The sequence below is a fragment of the Ovis canadensis genome, chromosome 18 (assembly GCF_042477335.2).
Source record: "Ovis canadensis isolate MfBH-ARS-UI-01 breed Bighorn chromosome 18, ARS-UI_OviCan_v2, whole genome shotgun sequence".
Classification (NCBI taxonomy): domain Eukaryota; kingdom Metazoa; phylum Chordata; class Mammalia; order Artiodactyla; family Bovidae; genus Ovis; species Ovis canadensis.
The window spans coordinates 69664487-69680542 of record NC_091262.1 but is presented as its reverse complement, the minus strand read 5'-3'; the positions used below and the strand labels follow the sequence as shown (position 1 = coordinate 69680542).

The 16056-nt window shown below is 54.3% G+C and overlaps 2 protein-coding genes and 1 long non-coding RNA gene across 3 annotated transcripts in view; all 3 read left to right on the top strand.

Annotated features, from left to right (window-relative positions):
* The window catches only part of CCDC88C (coiled-coil domain containing 88C), a 144804-nt gene extending 136812 nt beyond the window's left edge, over positions 1-7992 (top strand). Inside the window, exons 28-29 of the mRNA XM_069559328.1 lie at positions 1829-2118; positions 5905-7992. Coding sequence (XP_069415429.1) covers positions 1829-2118; positions 5905-6909 — 1295 coding nt within the window. The 3' untranslated portion in view covers positions 6910-7992. The remainder of the gene's footprint in view (positions 1-1828; positions 2119-5904) is intronic.
* A 27-nt stretch (positions 7993-8019) lies between these two features.
* On the top strand, positions 8020-8803 carry LOC138423446 (uncharacterized). Its single transcript, XR_011250263.1, has 3 exons — positions 8020-8257; positions 8384-8478; positions 8591-8803. It is a non-coding gene; the product is annotated as an uncharacterized lncRNA (long non-coding RNA).
* A 3123-nt stretch (positions 8804-11926) lies between these two features.
* The window catches only part of GPR68 (G protein-coupled receptor 68), a 36486-nt gene continuing 32356 nt past the window's right edge, over positions 11927-16056 (top strand). Inside the window, exon 1 of the mRNA XM_069558945.1 lies at positions 11927-12118. The gene's annotated coding sequence lies outside the window, so the exon portion shown is untranslated. The remainder of the gene's footprint in view (positions 12119-16056) is intronic.

Below are 16056 nucleotides of genomic sequence, written 5' to 3'. Positions count from 1 at the left end.
GGCAGGCTGATAAGAGCGATGGTGCCCGGTACAACCAGCGGAGGAGACCCAGAGGGGTGGCCTACAGGACTTGAAGGCACAGCCTGCCCTTGGCAGGGCAGGGGGACACCGTCCCTGGTCCTGGCACTCAGTCTCTGATCCAAGAGCCACCACAGACACGCTCAGTGCAGACAGCAGCCCCAAGGCCTGGTTCCCTCCAGCACTCGTCACCATAAAGGTCACTCCGGGGCAGATGTGAATTTGAGACAGATGGGCTGAAGGACAGCAGACAGCTGGGAAAAGCGAGTGCTCCCTGTCCTGCTGAGGGTCCCAGCTCCTCCTCCCGGGATCAGGGAGCTGAGGTTGCATACATGTACGCGCGTGAACACACACCACCATTTCCTGGCTCCCGCCCTCACCGAGCTGCACTGTCACCTAGGCAGGAGATTTCACACATGTTCCAGGAAGATCTGTGCAGGAATAGGGGTGAGGACCTGCACCCAACCCTTGGCTCACCTGGAGCAGCCCTTTTTTCATCTGCTTTTTCAGTTCTGCATGAGAGTTTCTTCGTTAACAAAATTGTTTGGAGCCACAGCCCTAGACCTAACTTTAAAAAAACAAAAATCTTCACACTGTTTTTTCTGGACGCCCATACCTGGCACTCAAGGAAGTTAGCCACCCTCATGGGAGAACACGGGATGTCCTGAAACCCATCCTTCCGGGGCATACTCAGCTCCACTTCTGCAGAGTGACTTTGTTCCAGAATTTTTCTCAGATCAGATGGTTCGGTCCAGGCTAGACCTGGTCACGGGCCTTTAGATCGAATGCTGGCATTGCCTTTCAGCGTCCCAGCCGGGGAGCTTGGAGAGCAGTAGAAACGCGCCCAGTGTCAGCTCACCTCTTAACCGCAAAGGTGAGCCGGCCCTCCTCCTGGGCACTTGGCAGTGTCTGTGGGTCTTTGTGTTTATATTATATTTGTAATTTTTAAAATACAGTTCCCCAAGATCTTCCATGCATTCGATATTAATTGCATTCCAAGGCCACCTCACGTGGTTTCAAGTGCAGGCTGAGAGCGTAAATGGATTTTAGTTCCAATCCCTTCACCCCCACTGACAGTCTGGGCACCTCGGCGAGTCAGCCACCCTCTGAATCTGAGTGACTTCATCTTTAGAAGGGGGATCGTGACACTAGTTCCGTTCCACGGTGGGCAGAGAACAGAGTGGCTTTGAGTCTCGGGTTTTTTAAAGTTGATTTTATAGTGCAAAATATAGTCTGTCTTAATGAATGTTTCCTGTACGTCTGAAAAGAATGTGTTTGCTGTCCCGGGACCATAAACTCTTACACAGATTTTTTTCACTTCTTGGTATCCATGTGACCGTCTGACATACAGCAAGTGCTCAGTAAAGCTTTTAAATATATGAATGGATGAGAGCTAATGAGTGTGGTGAAAGTCGCTCAGTCGTGTCCAGCTCTTTGCAACCCCATGCTGGAGTGGGTAGCTGTTCCCTTCTCCAAGGGATCTTCCCAACCCAGGGATCGAACCCAGGTCTCCCGCATGGCAGGTGGATTCTTTACCAGCTGAGCCACCAGGGACCTTAGCACTACTAACAGTATGAACTTTAGCAGAAACTTTCCACGTTTATCTCAAACTATTTTGTTCCAAATTCTAAGCATCCCAGAGTATGGGATGCTTAGCACATACTGTTAGTAGTGCTAAGCCTGGGAGAAGTGTGCCCCGGGTTCTCGGGCAGGGTTCTTGGGCAGGATTCTCGTCTAGGTGAGCGGCAGGCAGCACGGAGCCCACTGGAGGCAGAGGCGGTCTGATGTGTGCTCTGTGTCGTGACTCCAGGTTCCTCTGACCAGCTCCACGGCAGGTCCGAGAGCTTCAGCAGCGAAGACCTGATCCCCAGCAGGGACACAGCCACTCTGCCACGGGATGCCAGCACCCCGGGGCGCCCCGCCCTCGGCCGCCATGAGTACCCCCCACCACGGAACGGGCCTCTCCCCCAGGAGGGTGTCCAGAAGAGGAGCACGGCCCAGCCCCATGGTGGGGTGCGGCCCTGCTCCACCTCCCCAAGCAGCGAGATGGTCACCCTGGAGGAGTTCCTGGAGGAGAGCAACCGGGACTCCCCGTCCCCCGTGAGTGGCCCTGGGGCTCAAAGGGACACAGCGGGTCCATCATCCCTCGCACACTCCCTGGATTGGGATAGCAGGCAGAAACTGGCAGCAGAGATACAGGGATGGAGCAGGGGGCAGCTTAGATGTGGGGCTCCTTAGATGGGGAGGAAGCCCACGAGCCTGCAGGTCCCGGTGCTGGCAGCCAGCCCCAGACCTCGGAGGCTGTTTGCTCCATCTGTGGAGGGAGTGGGCAGAGCCTGGTGCTGGCATGGAGGGCGGGGATGGTGTGTGCCCACTGCTGCGAGCTTGAGAGATGTGCCCAGCACGCATTCTGGGCTTGGCATCTCAACCAGGTTTTGAGGCAGAGCTCTGTGTGCCCACTTCCCCTGAGCCCTCACCAGCGGAGATCAGTTTCTTCTATAAAGAGCCAGAGAGTAAATATTTGAGGCTTCCCTGGCAGGACGGTCTCTGTTGCAGCCTCTCGACACTGCCATTTTAGTAGGGAAGCAGCTCTAGACCATCTGTCAATGAGTCGGCATGGCTGTGTTCCAAGAAAACTTGACTTACGGACATAGACGTTTGAATTTCATGCAGTTGTCTCGTGTCCCAAATGATTGTTCTTTAAGAAAAAGTTTTTTCCAATCATTTTAAAAGTATAAAAACTATTCTTAGCTCACAGGCCATACAAAAAGGGGCCGCACACTGGACCTGGCCCACAGCTCTGGTTTGCTAACCTCTCTTCTGCAGATCTAACCCCAGACACCCCCATTATTAGGATTCCCTCCCATGTCACCTTTTCAGTGTCTCCATTTAGCTTTTCTGAAGCTGCACATCTGTTTTTTCACATGTATATATGTGCATAATCAGTTGTGTCTGACTCTTTGCAACCCTATGGGACTGTAGCCCGCCAGGCTCCTCTGTCCATGGGATTTTCCCAGCAAGAATACTGGAGTGGGTTGCCATTTCTTTTAATATATGCTGTCTAAATTCAGTCCCATGAGCGACTGGGTTACTAAACAGATGGCTTATATACTGTCTTCTTGTTTAGTCACTAAGTCACGTCTTACTCTTTGCAACCCATGGACTGCAGCACACCAGGCTTCCCTGTCCTTTACTATCTCCCGGAGTTTGCTCAAACTCACATCCATTGAGTCGGTGATGCCATCCAACCATCTCATCCTCTGTCGCCCCTTTCTCCTCTTGCCCTCAATGTTTCCCAGCATCAGGGTCTTTTCCATAATTGAGATCTTTTAAGGTTTAGTGCTTCAGTGATGGCATCTCATTTCCCTTAAATAAATACAGTTGAACTTTCTGTAGCCACATGGTAAACTCTGTGACCCATATTAATGCGTCACATTGACACAGAGAACACAAAATATTTGTCTTGGAGATATTTATTGAGCAGCTACTGTGTCTTAGGCAATATGTATGTTGCCTGCTCTTAGAAAACAAAGCAAATGGGCCAGTTTTTATAGCATACTTGCTAGATGCTTGGTCTTGTGGTTGGTGCCAAAGAATTATAAAACATGGCCCCTCCCCTCTCTTCATGTATTTGTCTATCAAACACTTACTGTGGGCTAGAATCTAGGGAAACCAAGCTGAGAAGGACCAAAACCTTGCCCTCCAGAAGTTTATGGTCTTGATGCAGTGGCTGTTAAACTCTGGCGTTCATCAGACTCGCCTGGCAGGACACAGGCTGGACCCCAGGGATTCTGAGATTTTTGCATCTCTGCCGAGTTCCCAGATGGTGCTGTCACTGTCACTGAGGGTCCAGGCATCACAGGCTGAGGACCACGGGCCTGATGGAGCAAACGAGAAAAGTCCAGAAATCGAGGGTGCCTGCAATTGGATGGCTCTTCTCCTTAATCCATTTCTGATCATGTGCCTGTCCCAGTGGGTTTCCTATCCCCGGGCAGATCTCAGGGGTCAGGTCCCCTTGCTCACAAGGGGCACGGCCCCTCCGCACTCAGCTTAGGCCTAACAGACACTGTTGCTCAGGCCACTATCAGCACATGTCCTTTTCAGGCTGAATGAGCCCAAAGCTGTCTCACTGCAACAGTCTCTGTTGGCAGCTGATGCTCAGCCTTTGAGAGCCACCTCCTTCCCCCTCCATGGGCCCAGGTGCTCACCCCACGAGCCCCACCTGACACTTCCATCCTCCCCCGATCAGGCCTAGAGAAGCCACCCACGCCTCCACTCCCCGAGTACTGGTGGTGCTGGGAGAGCAGAGTCACACAATGGGCTCCCTGGGTGACCTCCTGAAAGTGCGGATGAAGAGGCTAATTAGAAGCGTGCAGAAAGGGGCCAGGAGGTACAGCAGACAGCTCCAGAGTCAAACAGCCATGGGTTCTAATCCTCAGTCTGCCCTTCTTCAGATGCCTAATCTTTGTGACCTCAGTGTTCTTACATATTTGTTGTTGTTTAGTCGCAAAGTCGTGTCCAACTCTTTGCCTCCCCATAGCCTGTAGCCTGCCAGGCTTCTCTGTCCATGGGGTTTCCCAGGCAAGAATGCTGGAGTGGATTGCGATTTCCTACTCCAGGGCATCCTCCCGAGCCAAGGATCAAACCTACGTCGCCCGCATTGGCAGGCGGATTCTTCACCACTCACTGAACCACCTGGGAAGTCCTTTCTTACATATTAAGTGATGTTTTAATACAACCTTAAACAACTCTTGCACAAGGTTGCTTTCAAATTTAAGTTTTTTGGATTACACCCCTGGTTCCTAGCACGGTGCCTGACATGTGGAAAGTACTTGATAAATGGTTCTTGTCCATATTGATGACCCAGGTTCTTATTGCACACACACACCCAAGAGTAAGGCTTCAAGCTAACATGAAACAGCAGAGTGTGCCTCTGTCAAGTTGAGCATCCAAATGTTTTGAGGGGCCAGGAGTTGTTGGCAGGTGGTTCCCGAGCTGCTGACCCATCCTGCAGGCTGACTCCCCCTGACAGGTCCCAGCCGGCTGGGGTCTGATTCTAGCAGCTCTCAGCCCTGACCTTTCCCCTGCTCCATCCCCAGCCTTGGGAGAAACCTCTAGCTGGGCTCCTCAAGGCTGGGAGGTGCTGGCAGAAGGCTGAAGTTGACCTGAACAGGCCCACCGAGCTTGTTGGCTCCGGGGGCTCCGCCTGCCCCCAGGATGGTGACAGAGGACACTGGTTCCTGGCCGGGGGAAGCCCAGCCAGGTGGTGGCTGCACAGGGGAAAGTCTGGAGGGCTGGGCCGCCTCTGCCTTCTCCTGGGCCTTTCTGGTTCCCTCTGCCCCTTGTGCCTGCCTCTCCCCTTCCTAAAATCAGGAGAAAGATCTGAGAGGCAGTGAGGATGCTGTGTGTGGTTGGTTCTGGCTTCTGCGGAGCTGGCCTTGTCTTCCTCTCTGTGGCCCACTGGAAGGTGCTTGCAGCGTGTCTGAGCCTGGTGGGCTGACAAAGAAGGTCCAGTCCTGCCCATCAGCTTTCCGCCACCTGGTAGAAAAGGAAACCCAGGTCGAAACGGTTGTCCTGATCCTTTCATAAAACGGATGAGCTTTGTGGGAAGTCATTTCCTCTCTGAATCGGCTTTCTTGTTTGTGAAGTTGAGTGGTACCTGGGTCGGCTCCCTAATGATCCTCATTTCACGTTGACCCCCACCTCCGCACCCGACCAGGTCAGTGTGTGCAGTGGGGACATTAGGCCCTCAACAGGCCAAGCAAGGAACTTCAGTCCCGGCCGTGTGGGCAGCCCAGGGGACATCCTGGGTGGGAGGAGGGACCTCCAAGTCACACACCCTCACCCCCCGCCCCTGGACTCATTCAGTTCTTCTCTTGCCTGCAGGATGCTCCCAGTTGCCGGGATGACCTGCTGAGTGATTACTTCAGAAAGGCCAGTGATCTCCCGTCCATTGGAGGCCAGCCAGGCCCACCGCCCAGGAAAGAAGGGGCCAAGATGCCCACCAGCTTTGTGGCCCCCACCATCAAGATGCCTATCTGCACCTCCGAGGGAAAGCCGCTGAAGCCTGGGCAGTATGTAAAGCCGAACTTCAGAGCCGCTGAGGCCGAGGCCATGCCCAGTGTCCCCCAGAGGCAGGCCCAGCCACCCCAGAGCCTGTCCCTGGGCAGAGCCCGGCAGGCCACGATGCCCCCTGCTTCCCACACGCCGGCCAGCCGGAGTGCATCCCTAAACCGGGCCTTCAGCCTGGCCTCCGCTGACCTCCTCCGGGCCAGCGGGCCGGAGGCCTGCAAACAGGAGCTGGGGGGTCCTGAAGCCTCGGGGGGCAGAGACCCAGGCAGCCACAACCTGCAGAGCTCCACCCCCCCTGGCTGCCATGGCCTGGCCCGCGAGCGGACCCCGCTTGCGGGAAAGGCTGGCGGTTCCTGTCAGGGCCCCAGCCCCCGAAGCCGGCCGCTGGACCTGCGGCGCTTCTCACTGGCTCCCCCAAAGGAGGAGAGGCCGGCCCCCCTGCAGCAGTCCGCAACATCCCCAGCCATTGCCACTGGAGGCGGCGGCGGCAGCGGCAGCAGTTCGCAGCTCCAGCACTTCTCACCCGCTGCAGCCCCGGCCGCCAGGACTAAGCCCCAAGGCCCCCTGCACCCGGGGGAGTTGGCCACCATGCCCCCCGTCCGAGGGGGGCTCGGCCCCTCAGAAGGGGACGGGGTCCCAGGGCAGGGCCACAGCGAGGGCCTCCCTGCAAAGGTCCCAGGCAGGTCTCCGGACCTGGCGCCCCAGGGCAGTCGGACCCAAGAGGACTTCGGGCGTGGGAGCAGCTCCAAGAGCACGCCAGCGTCCCCCGAGCCGGGTGGCGACCAGCAGACGGTGTGGTACGAGTATGGCTGCGTGTGACCTGGCTCCTGGATCGCACCTGCTGATCACCACGGCCTTTTCCCTGTCTGCCTGCGGCGCCAGGAATGGGTTTGAGAAGGAAGAGAGGGTTCCCGTGAGTGTCTTCTGTTGCTAAAAATGCTGTGCCAAGCCCTGAGAGGGTTGAGCCCCGCTGGTATGCAACCTGTCTTCTGTATCTGTAGCCTCCAGCAACCGGTATCTTTTGAACAAATCCACTTTGCCATGGGGACACTCAGAACGCAGTGACAAGGCAGCCCCTGAAGCAGACACTATTTGAGCACGCCCCTGTAGAACACTTTTGTTTGCAACTTGCTGACCTCCACTGAAGCACGTGTGTATGTGGGCGTGTGTACACACATGTACACACATTCCCAGGGCTGAGCCCTGGTGGGTCTGGAAACTCTATTCCCCAAAGCTGTTTGATCCCAGGAGAAGCCCCCACTGGCCAAACTACAAAAATCTGGAGGCCGTGGGTGGACCCCAGAGGCAGGCTTGCTGTCATGCCATTGTTGGGGTCCTGAGCGCTTCCCTTCACCCCAGAGCCAACGCGGCTCTCCAGGCAGGCGGGGGTGGCTTCAGGCATTTGCCTTCCCTGCTGGAGCCAGCTCCTGAGCTCTACAGGGTGGGGTCCTGGGCCATTATAGCCACCTGCCTTCCCTGGCTCACTTTTCTACAAACACTGGATCTGCTGGTCCTGGCGGGAGGGGCAGGGAGAAACCCCCGCCCCAGTCCCCCACCCAGCAAGTGTATATAGTGTAAAGAGGGGAGGCGTGTGCAGCAGTGATGCACCTCAATTTATACCGTGGCTGCAGCGCCCCGACCTCCCCATCTCAGGTGAGATGTTGATTTATTATTTCTGAGTAAACTTCTCATGGTAGAAACCAAATTTCCTTTAATATATTACCTATGTATGTACACACTCATGTGAAATGTATGTACTTTGAGGGGAATCTATTTATGTTCCGTTGGGAGTCATTCTTTCCTATCGGGAATCTCACCTGCTGCTTTGTCTCTTTGGTCAGATTCCTGGCTCGTTTTGTTTCCTGTTGTTTAGTAAAGGTGCTTTTCCTGGGATGTACTAAACGTGGTGATTTTTTTTTTCCCCTTTAGATTCGATATACTGAGAAAAAAATGGGAAGTTAAGATCGCTTTTCAGAGTGCTTCAGGTTGTGTATTAAAAAGCCATTCATTCTGGAACACAGGACAGGATTGTAATAAAAGGACATGGACCAGTACTGAGTCCTGGTTTCCCTCACCATTCATCATAGCATCGTCGGCCAGGCGCTGGGAGCTCAGGCTTCCTGCCTTAGCACTGGCCACTGGAATCCACAGCTCCTTTGGACACTAGGTCAGAGAATGTAGAGAGCAAGGTTTTTCTCTTTACGGCAGCCTTTTTTTTTTTTCCCAGACTTGAATTTTATTTTTACTTGGCGTAAATTGAATCCTATTTTGATATGGGATTTGTGTCTGGCAGGAGCTCAGCTTACAAGGGTCCTTTGGATGTTCCCAAAGCTACCTAACGAGAAAGTATCAGACCTTCAGTTTAGACCTTTGGAGGCCTCAGATCAGGTGCTTAAATCAGATGGATGGATGTGAGGGGGTGGGGGCAGGGGAGAGGGTTGGCGGAAGTCAGAAGGAAGGAAGGTGTATAAATATCCATATATCAAAATCTTTCTTCCAGATTTCTGTCCAGCTGCTGCCTCGGTGTCTCCTTTCCTTTTTCACCAGACTTCTTTAAGAGGATCTCCTCTCAGGACTTCCCCAGCGGTCCAGTAGTTAAGACTCCTAGCGTCCAATGCAGGGGCCGCAGGTTCGATCCCTGTTCAGGGAACTAAGAACCCACATGCCTCTTGGTGTAGCCAAAAAATAAAATTAGGCAAAGGGTCTCCTCTTACCTCTCTGCCCATTCTTCCCCCAGCCTCTGTGATCTGTGCATCTGACCACTCAGCGGAGCTCCCTCTGGCATATGAAAAGCGGCCACCTTGCAGGCTTCATGCCGTGTGGCCTGTGCAGGTTTTGACACCTGGCCAATCACCCCTTGGAATCCTCGCTCTCTGTCTCCCAATTCTCCCCACTGTGGTATGGCTCTTCAGCGCTGACTTGCCAGCCCATCATTCATTTACTTATTCCTTCCACAGAGGTTCATCGGAAGCTTCCTGTGTGCCAAGTCCTAGGCTCTGCCTTCCAGACCTCTTCCCCCTTGAACCTCTGCAGAGCTGGCCCCCTGCCCCACTCCAAGCGCTGACTGCCCCTCAGAGCCCCCGCCTGGACACCAGGCTTCCTCAACTTCTCTCCCCGGCTCCTCCAGCAATACCAAGCTGTCACACGAGCACAGCCCTCTGTGATGTGGGCCTGACCCCTCGTCTCTTCGCATCCCATGTTTCATGGCTCACATCCTGGACCCGAGAGTACATGAGCACGCTGGTATCCTCGTCTTAGCCAGATATGCTCACCCTAGATCACACACACACACACACCCCTGACCCTGGGTGTTGGTGGGAGCCTGCCAACTAGTCTGCCAGCCTCAGACAGCTCAGCCCTCATAGCACCTCAGGACATTTACCCCAGGTGACCTCCACACCTGCCACACCCAGCCCTTTGTGGTTTAGTTGGCCCTTGGGCTCACCTCAAGGCACACCCAGCCCTCTTCTCACTCCCTCCTTTGGCCCCAGACAAGTTCATACACATCCACGACTTTCATTCCAATCTGTTCGCAGAGGCTGCAAACTTATCTCAAGCCCCAACCTCTCGCTGGAAACATCCAGATCTGTTCTCAGCTGGGAAGTCCCAAGACACTGACAACTCAAAAGTGCTCAACACACAATTCCCTGTCCTCCCCCCATCTCGTTCCTCCAGACAGCCTTTGATGACCCCCTCTCCTACCCACACCCTATCCATCACTCCATCAGTTGGCTCCACACCTCACTCATACACAGCCAGCCCCAGGGGATGGTTCTCTGGATGGTACCCTGGGCCCTGTTGCTGAGGGGGGCACCCCAGATCACGCTTCTTCTGCGCTCCTAGGCCCCACCCTCTCTGCACTAGCCTGGGAGACATGTGACCCAGTGTCTGGGAAATATCCAAGTGGCCACTGGATTTTCATGCCCACTGCTGCCTGGAGGGAGACAGGATCGTCTGTGGCCCTCCCAGGTGGCGCTAGTGATAAATGCGGGAGACACGAGGGGATGGCAACCCACTCCAGTACTCCCTCCTGTAGAATCCCATGGACAGAGGAGCTACAGTCCATAGGGTCACAAAGAATCCGGCATGACGTGCACGTGGGACAAGGGGCTACCCTGTGGAATACACTTAAAGTGAGAAAATGAGAAAGCCTAGGGCAAAACTTGGGAAGCACCAGCCAACATTAAACATCCAGCCAAAATATTTATCAACCAACCAGGGTGAGGGAATGTACATACACACACACATATTTACAGATATAAAGGACTATGACATAATTTACAAATAAACTATCTATAAAATACATACATTTATTACAAAATCCATAGAGTCAATGGATTCTCTTAGAATGCTCTCACTGATTTTTGCCAAGCCTATGTATTTATAGCCAGCCTATGCCTGCAAGAGATGAATGAGTGTAGTTCCAATGTGAATGCCAGTTGATGTTTTATGTTAGCAAGTAAGATGAAAGTGAAACAAGCTAAAGATGGATATCAGAACTTCACTCACTGATGGCATGAGCAATTGCTCACTCAGGTAGTAGTTGCTGAATGCTGGCCAAATTTCCTCAATTTTTTTGTGCTGCTCACATTGTGATGGCTTACAGACATAGCACATTGGAAAAAAAATAGAAATATAGTCTACATACTATATTCATCCAAGATACACCTCTAAATTTAATCTGCACTCTTCACATTTTCCCTATCACTTTCTCAATCAAGTCTAGAGAGTCTAGACACTGCGGAAGACATAAATCAAGCCCTGATTGCTAACACTCGCCAATTTGTGGGGCGGAAATACTCTGGCCATGGCCAATTTCAAGCTGCAGCCATGGTGTTACTAACCAGAGAGGCGGAAGGAGACGTGCAGTGTACCCCGTAATATATTGCCTCTATGCGATGGAAACAGGTGCAAATAACCTGAAAAGCACAGGTAACAAAGAGTAAACTGATTAAGAAGAGGCACATTTTGAGTGTTTACTACTATGGTTTTTAACATAAATTACTTGCAGATTTACATAAACTTATTTTTAATGATGGCCGTGTGTAACAACTGGCTTGGAAAATTCTGGGAAATTGACTAACCTGTTCTCACAAGTCAGTACAGGTTGGCTGCACCGCGCCACTAGGAGCACCGCTTTTAAGGGATGGGCTGAAAAACGGAAGAGATAGAACAACTGAGAAGGGGCCAAGAAGGAGGGACATCCAAGAGCAGAGCAGCTGGTGCGCAGAGCTGAGCGTCCTGGCAGGCGCAGGTGTGCGCAGTGTCCCTCCGCAGAAGGGCACACAGAGGCCCCTCGGGTCAAGTCTGGAGGCTGCCTCCGGCTTCTCGTTTCTTCCATTCTCTCTTCTTGCCCTTCTCCATGCAGCTAGGGCAGGAGGAGTGGGCCTGGGGAGGCTGACAGCATGGGGGACCCTCCATCTGTAAAGTGGGGCAGAGTGGGCAACAGAAAGTCGGGCAGGTAGCCTGGGGTGGGGAGTGGGGGAAAGGGAGGGGCCTGGCAGGGGCCAGGGAAGAGGTGGGGGTCGGGGCAGAGCTCAGAAACGCCCTCCCCTTCCCAAGCTCGGGCTTTGGGGCCCAGCCCACCGAGGTCAAGTTCACCAAGTCACACGACACACATATGCTGAGCTCTGGCAGGAGCAAACGGGCCACCTGCTCCCCACTGCCCCTCCCCGCAAGAGCCCCGAAATGAGCAAGTGGAGAAGAAGCCCCGGGGCCCCTCCGCTTTCCCCACGGGAGAGCAATGGCCCTGAGGAGCCCTCCTGGAAGCCGCACCCTGCCCCGGCCGCCGCGAGCCTCCGCCCCCTCCTCCGCCTCCAGGTGGCGGCGCGGCGCGCGGGCGAGCGGGAGCCGGAGCCCGAGCGCAGGGCCTCCCGCACCACGCCCCCGCCGGACCCGGGTCCCGCCGCCGCCGCCGCCGCCGCCGCAGCCGCGCGGCAGTCCTTTCCTCCCGCCCGCCCGCCCGCGTCGGGCCCAGCAGGGCGGGACAGACCCGCGGCCTGGCCTCCGGCGCCCGGACCCGAGAGAGGTGAGTGCGCCCGGATGGCTCGGGTGGGGCTGGGACAGCGGCAGCCGCCCGGCCGAGGGGACCACCGACCTTCACCAAGGCCGGTCCCCCACCCCCCACTCCCCGCCGCCCACCTGGAAAGAAAAATGCAAAATCCAGTCTCCGACAAAGGCCTGGGGGCTGAGGAGGGGGGCCGCCGGAGGCGTAGAGAAAGGCCAGGAGGGAGGTCCTAATCATTCCAGGGTCCAAATTGATAGTGCTTTCGGGGTCCAGGGTCCTACCGCCCAGAGGGCGTGCCGCGAGGGTGGCGTTTGGGGTGCTGCGGGCCAGAGGGGGTTGCCCTGCCCGGGGACCCTGGAGGCTGATCTCGAAGTGTAACACTGTCCAACTGCCCAGCTCCCTTGGGGCATGGCCCGACCCTGGGTAACTGCAGCTGAGAGGGAGCAGCCGGGAAGGCGGTCGGTTTGAGCCCTGGGAGAGGAGTCCAAGGACCCAGTCCCAGGCTGGGCGCTTTCCTAAGAGGGAGGTGAGTAGGGGCCAACTTCTATCTAGTGACGCCTGCTGGTGCCTGGCTTCAGAGGCGTCATCTCCTGTCTCAAATGATCCTTCCGTCCATTCTAGTCCAGCACACTGGCTGTCAGCTAGGTGGTAGCCCCAGGTGGAGGGAGCTGGTTCCTGCCCAGACCACTCACACTGTAGCTGGGGAGACAGACTCAAGAAGTGACTGGTGGGAGGAACACCTTGCTTCTCCTTCTTGCCCCAGATGGCTAAGCTAACTAAGGGACACCTGCCCCCGGCAATACACCCCTGGACTGATTAGAAACAGCCCCCCATCCCCACCATCAATACTCAAAGGGCCCCTTCTGTATCCACAGCACCACGCATACCAGTCCCTGGGAAAACTCCCAAGATACCTCCTAGTCCCCCCTTGCAGGCTTCAGCTTAGAATACACCTCTTCCAGGAAGGCTACCCTGACTGCCTCCTCTTGAACAAATCCTGCTCCTCCTGCCCATCACCCTCCAATCATAGCTGTTATCAGAGTACTGTAGTTGCTGTGTCAGTTTTCCCTTCTGAATCAGAGTTTCGAAAATTTCAGCCTTTCAAGTTCCATGTTATTATATGCGTGATGTTTTCCCTTTGAACTTCTTTTTTCCTAGTCATAGCATGCAGGATCTTTAGTTGCGGCATGCGAACTCTTAGTGGCGCCTTTTGGGATCTAGTTCCCTGACCAGGAACCTAACCCGGGCCCCCTGCACTGGGAGTGTGGTGTCTTAGCCACTGGACCACCAGGGAAGTCCCTTATGCTGTTTTCCTTTGAGTAGTTTATTCTGGAGACTGGGTTACTGCAGAACCTCTATTCAGAGTAATAGAAACTTGAAACTTGCCATTTCTATTTTCAGATCTCCCCTGTGCTCCTCCACAGTTTCTTGGGCAGAGTCCATCACTTTTTTGTTACCTTGTGTCCAAATCCTGATACCTCAGAATAACGCCTAGGGTCCCCAACTGGTCCCCAGCGGAGGACAAAGAGGATCTAAGAACCCACATTCTAGAGAGAGGACAGCCTCCCGCCCTTCTCCAGTCCTCCAGGGCCTGGCTCCCTCAGTGCCTTGGGGACAGGAGAGAGAGGGACAGGCGTCTGTGTCCCATGATGCAGCCTGCTACCCGAGGTCCCCTTGCTCTTGGTCATCTCTTCTCACCGGCCAGCCTGCGCTGGCCCTGCTGCCCCATCAGGGGCACAAGACTAGAGTTCTTCAGAGGTGCACTGGAGCCTCCCTGCTGGCCAGATCCCTGATGTGGGAGCCTCGGCTGCAGCACCATCTCCTCCATGGCTCCTGGCTCCCACCCTGCTATCAGACAGTTCTCCTGGGAGATGTCAGCTCCTTTCCTCCTCTTCCACTCAGCCACACAACCTTGCATGATGATTGGAGGGCGTTAGGCCACTCACTGTCGACTGGGCCGCCTCTTGTCTCTCTCCAGGTTTCTTCTCTTCCTGTCCCAAAAGGCACCCTGAGCAGATTAGGGTGTCCCCTGCCAGAGCAGACCGCGTCCCCTGGGCTCCTCTCCCTGTGGCAGCCCCACCCCCAGCTCTAGGAGACTTTTGGAGAATCTCACAGCCAATCACTGCTCACCTCTGATTCCAGTTCCTGATCCCAGTTCCTACTCCGCCCTCCCCAGTACTGAGTGTTAGGGGTGGGGATTAGGATGGGGAGGTTCTGAAGGAGGATCAGATCCATCGCTGAGGGACAGTTAGTGCCTCTTTATCCTCAACTGGACCCCACTGGTCAACTCCAGGGCAAGAGAAAGAACCCTCAACTCACGGTTAATACTATTATCCCCCTGCCTTGGGAGTGCAGAGTCTTAGCCACTAGACCACCAGGGAAATTATACTTTACATTTAAGAAAAATTTAATAGAAGTTGTATTCTACTCCCAGAAGTGGAAAATCAGTGCCCCTGGCCACAAAAGGAAGGTAATTATATAAAAACAGTGGTATTAAACTTGAATTAGCACCTGTTACCTGCAGAATACATCTGAGGCTGACTCTCTAGGTTAGAAAGGGAGATTGTTGTTGCTGTTTAGTCGCTCAGCCGTGTCCGACTCTTTGGACCCATGGATTGTAGCCCTCCAGGCTCCTCTATCCATGGGATTCCCCAGGCAATGCTGGAATGGGTTGCCATGTCCTTCTCCACGGGATCCTCCTGACCAGGGGTCACACCCACACCTCCTGTATTGGCAGGCGGATTCTTCACCACTGAGCCACGTGGGAAGCTTAGCAAGAATTAAAGTGGTGCTTGAGACATAATGGCACCCACCTGAGGCTTTCTCCTTCATGTAATAAAATGGATTAGGATTGAATTGGACTGGGAATAGCAATCTTTACATGGCTAGATTCCTCTCAGTCAGCACCTACTGAGTGCAGGGTATCACACAGAGCCCAAAGATATGCTCCCTTTACAAGGCAGTCTTCTCCTGCTGTAAGGCTTGCCATGTTTTATCGCAATGGCATATTGGCCTCCACCAGGTCTGTCTGACTCATCCCACTATCCAGGTACCCCCCGCAGGGCCTGAAGCACAAGCGGTGAATGAACAGATGAATGAATAATGAATGAATAAGTAGGCTGACCTCTTTGACTTTGATCCCACTGGGCTGCTTCCAGCCTTGCCTTGCCTTCCTCTTCCTCCTATCAAACTCAGCATGCAGCATCCTTCAAGGCCCTGCTGAGGGCTCTGCTTCCCCAGGAGGCAATCCTGCCTCTTAATAGTCCATCCCTGGCAGTGCCTATGCCCAGGGGAAGTTCAATTCCAGAGTCCAGTGTGTTCCCGCATGTCCAAAAGGTGAGAAGAAGGGGGTAACGCCACAGGTGCTCAATAACTACCACAGCGTGACTCCACATGGTGCCTCCTTCAAGGACGCAGCTGCCCCGACAGCTGTAAGACTTCCCCGTTGCTGCTGTAACAAACTAACCACAAGCTCAGTGACGTCCAACAACACGAGCTGATTATCTTAACAACTCCAGAAGTCAGAAATGGGCTTCATGGCTGAGTTCCATTGTGGAGGCTATAGGAGAAAATCCATTCCATCGCCCTTTTCACCTTCTAGAAGTGGCCTGCATTTCCCAGCTCTTGGCCAGCTCTCATCCTCAAAGCCAACAACAGCTGGTCCAGCCTCTCCCACCCCACACCACTCTGACATTCTCCCTGTTCTTCTTCCATCTTTCACCCTTGTGATTGCATTGGACTCACCCAGATAGCCTCGAATAACCTCCCCATCTCCAGATCCTTAACTTTATCACGTCTGCACGGCCCCCTTCCCCATGTAAGGCAACAGATTTATAGGTTCTGAGGATTAGGACGTGGGCATCCTCGAAAGAGGCCCTTATTCTGGCTACTACAACAGCTGTCCCCTGGTAGGCAGAGGACACAGCAGTTGGTGGTATATTACCAGTAGCTGACATTTG